General features: G+C 42.5%; 3 protein-coding genes across 3 annotated transcripts; 1 reads left to right on the top strand and 2 right to left on the bottom strand.

Annotated features, from left to right (window-relative positions):
* On the bottom strand, nucleotides 1-3,421 carry LOC109765538 (uncharacterized). Its single transcript, XM_020324319.4, has 11 exons — nucleotides 3,375-3,421; nucleotides 3,124-3,209; nucleotides 2,979-3,040; nucleotides 2,804-2,873; nucleotides 2,669-2,711; nucleotides 1,846-1,923; nucleotides 1,446-1,480; nucleotides 1,297-1,360; nucleotides 1,123-1,211; nucleotides 544-798; nucleotides 1-460 (listed from the first exon to the last, which is right to left on the bottom strand). The coding sequence occupies exons 2-11, from the start codon at nucleotides 3,184-3,186 to the stop codon at nucleotides 305-307; spliced, it is 915 nt and encodes a 304-aa protein (XP_020179908.1). The 5' UTR covers nucleotides 3,187-3,209; nucleotides 3,375-3,421; the 3' UTR covers nucleotides 1-304.
* A 117-nt stretch (nucleotides 3,422-3,538) lies between these two features.
* On the top strand, nucleotides 3,539-7,564 carry LOC109765539 (nifU-like protein 4, mitochondrial). The gene is made up of 6 exons (XM_020324322.4): nucleotides 3,539-3,807; nucleotides 4,158-4,319; nucleotides 5,449-5,624; nucleotides 6,483-6,586; nucleotides 6,678-6,789; nucleotides 7,150-7,564. The coding sequence occupies exons 1-6, from the start codon at nucleotides 3,621-3,623 to the stop codon at nucleotides 7,213-7,215; spliced, it is 807 nt and encodes a 268-aa protein (XP_020179911.1). The 5' UTR covers nucleotides 3,539-3,620; the 3' UTR covers nucleotides 7,216-7,564.
* Nucleotides 7,565-7,719: 155 nt separating this feature from the next.
* Nucleotides 7,720-9,788, bottom strand: LOC109765537 (uncharacterized). Its single transcript, XM_020324318.2, has 3 exons — nucleotides 9,544-9,788; nucleotides 9,335-9,439; nucleotides 7,720-8,552 (listed from the first exon to the last, which is right to left on the bottom strand). The coding sequence occupies exons 1-3, from the start codon at nucleotides 9,562-9,564 to the stop codon at nucleotides 8,238-8,240; spliced, it is 441 nt and encodes a 146-aa protein (XP_020179907.1). The 5' UTR covers nucleotides 9,565-9,788; the 3' UTR covers nucleotides 7,720-8,237.
* Nucleotides 9,789-11,064: the final 1,276 nt, after the last annotated feature.

The raw sequence follows: 11,064 nt of genomic DNA on the forward strand, positions 1-11,064 counted from the left end.
TTTGCATATATAAGCACCTTCACTTTACCGAGAAAACTTGATCAAGCGGCCTGAACAAGGCACAAAAATCACTCCACGAGCTTATCTTTACTACCAAAATTGCGACTTTATGCCATTCCCCTCACTTCAGCACTGATCTATTTGTCACTGACTGATCAATTCAACTATTGTTCAATGCATTTCCTCGAAAACCAAAGACTATCATATTGGGAAAAGCTGATACCCCCCTCCTAGAATGAAGTCCAGGAAGGGCAAGTATACTCACAGGTTGTTCTCCTGAACAATATTCCATGCAAACATGGACTTATTCTTCCATCTTGTCAGTAGAGCCCAGCAGATAGCTAACATCCGGGGTAATAACCGCGCGCTTACTGACCTCTCCCAGGGTGCAGCAATGATTTTCTCTGGTGTTAACCGCCACAGCCTCCTGGACAAACATGCAATTTGAACCGGGAGATACCTGGGAAGTTTGTAATTGTTAGCGTTGCACGGAAAACATATACACAAACACAAAATGCAGCAGTTTACAGTTTTCATACTCACATCAAACAGTGCATCTCCTATCTTCATCTTCACTTTACCGCTTTTATAAACGAGTATCTTCCCCATGAGACCTCCTGGCAGATCTTTGATCTTAGAGCCAGGGAGTGTCTGCCCACGTGCCACTTTAGAGCTTGTGGCAGGTTCAACATTCTCCTCAGAGCCAGTATTTGGTTCTTCAACAGATTCCATTTGCTTTGGTAAAGGAAGAGACGCAGGTAACTGGAAGAAGAGTAACTGTGGTGTGTCGGACCAATCCTGTCACCACAACAGTCAATATAAAAAGCAGCTATAGTCGTCTGTTTGTGGTTGCTGAATTGTATTGTACTGTGCTTATTTAGTCTTCTGTACAAATTTAGTCATAGAAGTACAAAAACGTGGGTGAAATAACACTAAAATAGACAAAATCTGGTGGGGCAAACGGGATTATCACAATCCACTGCAATACCAAACACAGCCTTAAAAGGTTCAAGCAGTTAGACGCCAGGTTGCATACTAATAATATGTAAATTCAAAATTCTGATTTTGCTCTAAAGCATAGGACAAGAAATGACATGCTGTAACAATTTGATAATAAATTACCATTAATCCAAGTTCTTCTGCTGCAGTTAATTCGCCATCCTGAGCTCTGCTGGCCGAATTCTCTCCAAACTCCTCTTCATCAAGAATCTCTACATGACGTACGTAGGAGAGAAATAATGCAGGGTTAAAGAAAAATAATCTTACAACATAAGACTAGAAGGACCAATAGAATACCAGGATCTCCAGAGTAGGGCCTCCTAAGTGGGAGAGTTATAGGATAGTCGCTATGGGTATAATCCTGTAAAAAGATGGAAATTAATCAAATGAATAATGCATGCACAGGAAGACATTCATATTGGTTCGCACTTGGTAACTACACTCACCCATGGATCCACATATTCTTTTGGTGCTTTTGGCGCTGTAACATCATACAGAGCATGCATGAAAAGAAAGGGTGTTAAAGCTCCAAATACAGCAATATGTACAATTAAAACAGTGTTGCATGATCTCTGTTCCATTCTGAAAGTGAAACAAAATTGCAATGCCAGTCTAACAACTACAAGAGTGCAAGGTCTTCATCCAAATACAATAATATGTACAGCAAATAAGTGTTCCATGTTCTCTGTTTTGTTCAAAAGGAGAAACAAAATTGCAAAGCCAGCCAACAAACTACCAAAAAGCACTAGTTATTTTCTTTTTCCAATTTTCATGAACAGATATTACCATTTAGTGGAACGTTTAACTAAACATAGAACAATCTAGATAAATATGTCGCAATAATACCTGCCGAATACTTCCGCGTAGGAAAAGATCTTGCGTACGAAGAGTTCCCTTGCCCAAATGCAACCTGTGTATTGATTTCTGTTGTGCCAGCAGATTGATATATCATTAGTAATATATCCAAATTTACAGAGAAAATGCCAGCAATATTAGAAACAGTGGCTGAATTCATCAACAAGACCAAACTAGTTTGATGGTTGAATAATCTAACATATTCACAAAGAAAGGGCTAAGCTAAGAGAGATTCTTTAACATCTACTCTATAATAAGATACACTTTACTGCGTGCGTAATATTACACTATGCAAGAGAACAAGATTCTAATTTGGTGCAACCTCTGCATATTGCATTCCTGAAGATGAGCACATGAAGCCTTGTAAGTTACAGTTGCCTCGCAAGTTATTCGCAATATGTTTTCACCCTCAGAGGCCAACAAAACTACAGTACGAAACACTTGTGCTTGGCCAGCTCTGAAACAATCCACAGTTTTCTTTCCAGGACCAGTGTATTGGTAGAACAACATTGTGTATATTAGGGACGAAACACACATAAACTAGTAACAAGAAATTGTTCAAAGAAGTCCATGACTTAAAAGGGAAGTTGATTGGTCAATTTTGTCGAGTGATGAGGAATTAGATGCGACTTCCTCAATTAACAGCCCCCAAGATTCTTACAGACATATAGTCAAGTATGAAAATTTAGAACTTAAGAGGTGCTTCTTTCGCAACAAGAGTTGACTGATGAGCCAATGCAAATGGGAGAAAATAGGCGCTGAGCATGCTCAAAGAGTAGGATCATGGAACACAATATCAATTAACCACATTTACCTTTTTTCTCAACCTTAGGTCTTCTTCCAAAGGGATCAGTGCTCTACAGTTGTAACAAAATATAAAACACACCAACCAGCCATTAAACAAAAAGCTTGCAGATACAACAAACGGCCAACAGACTAGTATAGGCACCTGTGATGTCTTCAGTTTCATCAACAATTCCTTATCAATGATTTCATCCTTGCTCTCCTCAACAGGCTCCCTGTAGACAGTTTAATCAACTAAATCCCATGATACCGTGCCTGCGCATCTAGAAAACCTTAAATAACTGGAATTGTGAAAGAAAATCTAGACAGAAGAAACATACGCTTTTGGGACAACCTTTGCAGGTTTCTTTGGAGGCTTTTTGGGTGCGAATTTAAGTCCTCCCTTAAAATGCAAGAAGCCAAAACCGTAACCATCAAATTGAAACAATGGAATATACATTAGGAACAACAAAAGCGAACACTAACCTTGCGAGGACGGGGCGCAAGGGAGCCATCTATTTCCTTCTTCACGTTACTCTTGTCGTCCATAAGATAGCAACAAATGCAAAAACCTGCAAAAGTGAAAGATGGCTGATGGGCCTATCACTATTAGCCGGCGACGGTGAGTCAGACAAGAGCGGAGCAGGGCGGCGGCGGGTTTCCTGGACTGGCGGCGGCGGGGGGTAGCAGCAGCGAGAGAGAAGGGGAGGGTGGGGGGGGTAAGGAGGAGGAGGTACCTGGTTCACACGATTTGCCGCCGCCGCCGCCGCTGCACACGAGAACCGCTCGAGTTTTCAGTCTTCCTCGCGAAAACGTCGACTATTTCTTTCGAGCGGAAGGCCCAACCATTGGGCCGACCAGGGTCCAGCTCATATACGAGCCGAGAATCTTAGAACCGGCCCAAAAGGAAGTCACGAATTTGTGAGCCGACCTAGAAGAAGAGGAAGAGGAAGAGAAGAGCGCAACGCAAGCAGAGGCAAAGAATGGCGATGGCGAGGAGGAGGGCCCTCGCGCTCGTGTCCCAGCTCCTCCAGAGGCGGGTTCTCCCCGCGCCGCGCTTCCTCTCGTCGGCGGCCGGCGGCGCTCTAGACCGCCTCAATTCGCCGCCCTTCGCGCGCCCGGCCGCGCCCAGGAATCCCGCACCCCCTTCCCCATGGGATCGGCTCGGAGGTTAGATTTCGCCGCTCCTTCTCCTTGTGTCGAATTTGGCTCTGCGAGGTCGGATTCATGGATTGGACGCGTGGAGATGTGAATTCTATGGTCGGCTAGCGAATTAGTTTTGCGCGTGGTAGGTCGGTTTCATCGTCTGAGCGACGACGCGTTCGTTTGTAGGTCAGCAATGTTCTGTGATACTTGCATTGCACACTCAACTTTATTGTACATTTTCTTTTGAAATGGGCTCCATTTAGTCGATCTTTTTCTTGCATTAGACGACCTGATTGTTCGCGGATATGTTGGTGTCAGTGCCTTAGCTCACGTGCTCATGTTTGTTTGCTTGCAAATTTGGTGTCATGGGACAGGGCAGAAGAGGACCATGTTCATCCAGACGCAGTCGACCCCCAACCCGCAGTCGCTCATGTTCCATCCTGGAAAGCCAGTTATGGAAGTTGGGAGCTCTGATTTCCCTAATGCTCGGACTGCCATGACATCTCCTTTGGCGAAGGCGCTGTTTGCGATAGAAGGTACATCATTCCTGCCGCCCTAGTCATCTACTGTGTTTGTTTTATATTTCAGCATTTCAGTTTAGGTATTTACCAGTCCTCGTGTTAATCAGTTAGTTACCGTCTTCACAACAAGCAATCTGTAGCTGTGTATTGAATTTGGGTTTAGTCCTTACATGCCCCTGCAAAGTTGAAAAACCTACCCCCCCCCCCCCCCCCCCCCCCCCCCCGGTATTACAAGCAGACACTCTGTGTCTATGACATGCGAGCCTAGGTGTATATGAGGTTTACTTGTAAGGGCATATGAGGTTGCGCCCTGAATTTGAGTTAGAAGAACTGATCTTGTTAGTCTTCCATGTTTGGTGGACAGTATTCTTGAATGAACCAATGTTAATAATTTTTTCTGTCCAATTACTTTTTAGTTTTCCTTTCATTTTGTCTTGTTGATCTTCTGTTTTTAAACTAAAAGCCTTTTAGCTATTAAAGGGAACTGTCATGAGACGTAATTGGAAAAGGTGGCTTACAAACTACAGAGCGCCATTCACTGAATTCTTACCAAATAAATTAGCAACCAAGTAAACACTGTGGTTTGTTGGATATCCAAGCAACCATTTAGGCACAAAAGAACAGTAAGGGGACTTGAATACAATAAATTGGTGAAACATAAGTTGAGGGAGGCCTATTTAACGTGGGCAAAGGGCATGATAACTTCATGCAGGCATTGAGCTGGGTTAAATTTGAAGAATAGTATGAAAAAAAGGCACACGGTTGAATGGTTCATGGGGCAGAAGGAAGTCACTCCAAAAGCAAGAATCCTGATGTTATATTGAAATCTGTTAGGCAAGACATATTTGGAGCTGATGGTTCTTTATTTTTCAAAATGCGTCACCATGATGCGGACATGCAACTTTGTCATTGTTTAATAAGGGATTTGACTTCTTACAAAATAGCACATCCATGCAAATGCTTCAGGCTTAGTTTGGCATTCTCGTTATTCTTTGGAACCATAACAACAAATAAATGCTAGGATCAGTAAATGTGTAACAGTAAGATTTCACAGCAGACAGCACAACATCTGAAATTGGCGCCAAAATTTCTCAGTGAAATGTTCCATTTGGTCATGATGTTGACTGGACGCATTTCTATGCAGGAGTTACAAGAGTATTCTTTGGATCTGATTTTGTAACTGTGACAAAATCTGATGAGACTTCATGGGATTATCTTAAGCCTGAGGTCTTTGCTGCGATAATGGATTTCTACTCATCTGGACAGCCACTTTTCCTGGACTCAAATACTGCAGCTGCTATGGACACAGCAATTCACGAGGTATTTATGCACATTCTTTCTATTTCTTGGTTTGTTTCTATAGCTTTGTTCTTCTGCAGCAGCTCATTTCTTGTGCCATACAATATTTCTAAACTACAATTATAAGAAAAGAATACTATTGGGCAGAATTTTTTGGCTTTTTATTCGCAGATTGCTTTTTGCAGACGTGGTCATCTAGGGTGTAAGTATAAACATTGTTTGTTTTATGCAAGATGTAAGCATACAGTAACGATATAAAACATAAGTCCATGAGAGAGAAGGATACTAAGAGTTCATTAGGAAAGTACAGAATTATGAAAGAGTCTAGTTGTCTTATGAAAGATCTAGTAAGTCCAATCGTATTAGGAGAGGTTGGAGACCTGAGCAACGCATCCATGCCGTTTGGTTATCTTCAGCACGTCAGGTATCACGTTGTGATTCAAGGTTCACACCACCAGCACAATACCGCTGAATAATGCTAATGAACTTATAATTTCACAGATCTATACTGCGACCTGAATCCAGAATGTGCATACTGTTAACTCTTGTGTGTGACAGGAAGGTAGATAGCAGTAGCACTGACACAATATCTTTTGTTCCCTGTTGGGAAGCAAAATAACATTTGTCATCATGAATAATTGAAAAGAGACGGCAGGCCTGGCGCAGTGGTGAAGTCCTCCCCACTTGTGCCAAGAGGTTTTCGGACCAGCCTCTCTGCATTGCACTTTGCAGGGGTAAGACTAGGTTACTATAATCCCTCCCCAGACCCCACCTTGTGTGGGAGCTTCTATGCACTGGGTCTGTCCTTTTTTATCATGAATAATTGAAAACATGTGCTTGGGATTCTAAATCTGCCATGCAACGTTGTCTATGTTGAAGGATGATTCAGAAATAGTTGCTATGATAAAAGAACTATTGGAGACCCGCATTCGTCCGGCTGTTCAAGATGATGGCGGTGACATTGAATACCGAGGATTTGAGCCGTTAGTACCTCCCCTCGCATGATGTTCATGTATGATGCTGATTTTCAACAATTTTGGCTACATTGTCTCACTGTGATACTTATCCTTTCAGAGAAACAGGGATAGTGAAGCTAAAAATGCAAGGTGCCTGCAGTGGCTGCCCTAGTTCATCAGTCACGTTGAAATCTGGCATAGAGAACATGCTCATGCACTATGTGCCCGAGGTAATAGTCAGTGCTTTGCTTCCCACTTCTTGGAACAGCTCATAGTGTGTGTGTGTGTGTGTGTGTGTGTGTGTTAAGTGAAAAGGGCTGCCCATTTGATAGCTAGATTGCCGGTTATCTGGTACTTCCTCTGTTCATTTTTATAAGACATTTTAGACATTCAGACACTGTTCAACACAGTACAAAGCAACCTGTCTGAAACGTCTTATAAAAACAAACGGAGGGAGTACTATTCAAGAATCTGTTGCCATTGCTATTGTTTCTTATGCCCAGCTTGCTTAAAAGAGTAACTTGTTGATCTTCGATTGATATATCACCATTGGCAGGCTTCACAAACTTCAATGTTTCATTCTTTGGCAGGTGAAAGGAGTGGAGCAGGAGTTTGATGGCGATGAGGAAGCTGAACTGGCTGGCCAGATGGAATGAGTTTTTACAGTTAAATGGCAACCCTGTGACATGTTGTTCAGGGAAACCATGCTACGCATGAAAAGTCCCGGAGAATTTGAACCACTCCCAAAACCATAGGTTACCACTATATTTTGTGAGATAAACCAGGAATAGCCTGAAGTTTTTGTGATGATTAGATGGTTGTAATTTTGATCAAATGTGTGCAAGAAGCAGACTATCATACATGGTAGAGAGGCAGCAGTAGCCTGAACCAACGTCAACTGCAGTAGGGCTGAATAAAGTGATAGTTGGATTGATCTTTCCTTTTGTCCAACTCTGTATATGCTGAGCTTGTCTCTAACTAATAACAAAGGTTATCACTTTGGCATGACAGGTGTAATTTCATGGTGGTTATTTCTGCTTTGTATGTACTGTATGTTTTGCATTTGCATATGCATGAATGGTTATGGCTGCAAATAAAATCTGGATTCATCAGCATCAATCAGCATAAGAAACGCAAATTTCTGTCTTGATTTGCACTGATTGAATTGAAACGAATGAATCATTTTTATTGATTTGATCTTTATTACACATGAAGGAGGGCAATGCTTGCTTTTGATCACCCATCCTTCTGAATTAACAATGGAAACAAAACACTTACATGGAAATAAACAGAAAATAGGGAACACATTGAATCAGGAGTAAAATAAAAACAAACTCTGGACTAATCACAGTTGAGCCTACCAACAAACATACAGCCACTGACCAGCTTTTTCCCTCTCCGGAGCAAACATTTGCCCCAGAGCACCTTCCCTTTCGGTCTCGAATGCGACACACTGACACGATCCAAGATCTACGGCGCAGGTGGATCCAAATACAAAATCCAGCCCCCCCATCACATCAACATCATCAGCCTGAAAGAGACATAATTTCCCTGCTGCTCCATCCTGATAATCCATCTAAGAAATCTGTATGACTGGTTTGGAATCACTTGGTGGTCTGTTTAGGCTGCCTTGTATATCATGTATGTATGTACACGGCGCACCAATTGTGGGGGGTCGTCAGCCATGTAGTAGTGGGGGTGTAGATGAGGAGGACAAGGCCATGAGCAAGAATGCAGCCTCCTCCACCCCCATTGAGACCGTCCTTTTCTTCTTCACCACTTGGAGGTTACTGCTTTTGTTGTTGCTACTGCTGCTGCTGTCTTTTACTGCACTTGTTGCCTCTCCGTGATCTTCTCGTTGTTGTTGCTGCTGCTGCTGCTGTTGTTGGTGTTGTTGTTGTTGGTTTAGCTGCTGGTTCTGCGGCTTGTTGTCGAGACCTAGCTCCTGCCTCCTCTTCTTCCTGTATCGGATACCGCACGCATTGCAAAGCGTCTACAATCGAAGTGAAAAATGTTCAATACACAAATTAAAAGAAGATGTTCAATACACATTCAGTTCTATTTTTGTTATCAGACTAGGACCACTAACACCATTGTTACTTTTCAGATCAGAGAAACATATCAGTTTTGCCAACAACAAAAAAGAAGAGATTACTGGTTGATGGGTGCACGGCTCAGTGCCAGAATGAAGTGAAAAACTATCATGGTGATAAGGATATCCCTTAAAGAATTGGCCCAACCAATAGAAAACAACCAGAGAAAAGCTGGCCCCTTTTTAAATATCCCATCTCACACATGCCACTTGGGAATATTAGGGGGGATTGGAGGTTAGCACTGTTGCGAGGAACAGCTCACCTAACCTCCAAATGGAATCAAAACTGAGTACACACACTGATTCTCTTTCTTTTTTTTTCCTTTGCCGTGGGACTTTATCCAAAGCTCCAAGCTGCCCTGATTAGAACAATCATCACCATATCTTTTTTTAGATAAAAATCGCCGCCATATCTTATGATCTTCCTCTCCCACGCAAATACCCGGATTAAAATCGCCATCCTATCTTATGATCTTACTCTGCCAAAACAGAGGCTCTAATGATTCTAGCACGATCGCTCTAGGAACAGCTTGAACGATATAATCAAGAATCGATCGCACGATCGTATGAACCGCAAGAACTGTGTTGATCAGGCCATGGTTGACACCACCGATCACCTCCCCCACAGGCCACAAGCACAAACAAGAAAGAAAGGAAAAGGAGGGGAGAAGTGGGGAACTCACCCTCGGCCCCGTCGGCCCGCTGCGCCACATGGGGGTGGTGGTGGTGCGGCATTCGACGCAGCACATCCTCCCTCCCTCCGCCGCCGCCGGAGCGACCCCGATCACCTGAGGGGGACGAGGCAGAGGCCAGGAACACATCAGCAGCCACAGAGCATAAGAAGATCTTTCTTTTTTTTTCAATTAGAAGACGGCCGGGCAGAGAGATGAACCTTGTGGTGAGACGAATCCATCGGCGGCGCTGGAACGGTGATCTGCTCGGCGGTGATCTTGGTGGGAGATGAGGGTGTCGTGCTGGGTTTGCTCTGCTCTCTTGAAGAAGCGTATGTGGGAGGGGAGGGAGTAGTTGGGGAGGGAGGGGAGGAGAAGAGATAGCAGCCAAGGCTAGGCTGCAAGTTTTGTTTTTGATCTCTGGCTAGGCTGCAAGTTGGTAGGGTACTTGTACAAGTTCCCTCCTTATCTTCTAGCCCCTGTATTAATAAGTTCTTAGTCTCCTTATCCGTTGCTAGCAAAAAGGGCGAAAACAGAGCGAGAAGTACCCCTGTTTCGGGTAAATATGAAGCGAACGGTCTCGTTATGAATTACGCCAGAGCAAAAATGGATCCTCCACATTTTTTGTTGAGCATGAAAACATGTGGTTGTACGCCGAATAAGTTCAATACATGCCCATTTAAAGTTGCTATAGTTACTTTCATATTGATATTTGTTGCTAACATTGTAGGAACAGAGTGGAAAGGTCCATCAGATTTAGAGTGGAGAACACACATTGTATAGTAGCTCGCTGCCCATGTTGCTATAATTGCTTTCATATTGAAATTTGTTGATGACATCGTAGTAACAACATAGTTGAAAGTTCCATCAAATTTCTGGTAAAGATCATAAACATCCAATCCTAGCATGGAAATTTTGTTACATAATATTGGAGCGGAAATGAATGCTTGGCCTTTTTTGGTAGGAGTGGCGAAACATGTGATTTGATTATATGTATAAGGTCATACGTGTTGTGGCTCGACCGTTATCTACTTTGCTCACCGCTTTCCGTCCCTCCTTATCTGTTGGTGTTGGTGTTAATGCGTGTTAATGCGTTTCCATCTCTTTATTTTGTTATTGTTCATAGTAGGGCTAACATCAAACTCATAGCTACCTATTTTTTAAATAATAAAAAAATATTATCTAGTTTGATAATCGTTGTTTGTCCCTCCTTATCTGCTGACGTTGTTGTTAATGTGTTCCATCTTTTTCTTGTTGTTACTATTGCTAGTACGACAAAAATCGAACTCATAGTTTCATGTTTTTCAAATAAAAATCATTATCTAGTTTGCTCACCGCCTTTTGCCCCTCCTTATCTGCTGACGTTAGTGATAATTTGGTTCGGTCTCTTTTCTTTCTTTTTGTTGCTACTAAGGCGAAACTTGAACTCATAGTTCCCTGATTTTAAACCCTTCCATTTAACTGCTATGTTATTTTAGATACTACCTCTATCAAAATATGAGATGTTTTGGTAGGCTAAACTAGTCTACAAAAATGTCTTATATTTTGATATGGATGGAGTAGTATTTAAGCCTATCCTTTGCATGACATGATCTTGTAACCCTAAATCCATGTTCCTTACAATCCTAGCATGATTAGGAGTTGCTTGATCTATAGCTATGACGGAACATTAAGTCATAGGGTATACATAATATGTTGTGTATTTGCGCCTACTCGGAAGCAATTCAGCGTGATGAAATACT

The sequence above is a fragment of the Aegilops tauschii genome, chromosome 1 (genome assembly GCF_002575655.3).
Source record: "Aegilops tauschii subsp. strangulata cultivar AL8/78 chromosome 1, Aet v6.0, whole genome shotgun sequence".
NCBI lineage: Eukaryota > Viridiplantae > Streptophyta > Magnoliopsida > Poales > Poaceae > Aegilops > Aegilops tauschii.

Excerpts from the sequence above, each read along its gene's own strand:
- LOC109765538 (XM_020324319.4), bottom strand. The coding sequence starts at position 3,186 with ATGGACGACAAGAGTAACGTGAAGAAGGAAATAGATGGCTCCCTTGCG. Across the intron at positions 2,712-2,803 it reads TGAAACTGAAGACATCACAG|AGCACTGATCCCTTTGGAAG; the intron begins GTGCCTATACTA and ends TTACAACTGTAG. Across the intron at positions 1,361-1,445 it reads AAGAATATGTGGATCCATGG|GATTATACCCATAGCGACTA; the intron begins GTGAGTGTAGTT and ends ATCTTTTTACAG.
- LOC109765539 (XM_020324322.4), top strand. The coding sequence starts at position 3,621 with ATGGCGATGGCGAGGAGGAGGGCCCTCGCGCTCGTGTCCCAGCTCCTC. Across the intron at positions 4,320-5,448 it reads GGCGCTGTTTGCGATAGAAG|GAGTTACAAGAGTATTCTTT; the intron begins GTACATCATTCC and ends ATTTCTATGCAG. Across the intron at positions 6,790-7,149 it reads TCATGCACTATGTGCCCGAG|GTGAAAGGAGTGGAGCAGGA; the intron begins GTAATAGTCAGT and ends ATTCTTTGGCAG.
- LOC109765537 (XM_020324318.2), bottom strand. The coding sequence starts at position 9,564 with ATGGATTCGTCTCACCACAAG. Across the intron at positions 9,440-9,543 it reads TGGATTCGTCTCACCACAAG|GTGATCGGGGTCGCTCCGGC; the intron begins GTTCATCTCTCT and ends CGTCCCCCTCAG. Across the intron at positions 8,553-9,334 it reads GCGGGCCGACGGGGCCGAGG|ACGCTTTGCAATGCGTGCGG; the intron begins GTGAGTTCCCCA and ends CTTCGATTGTAG.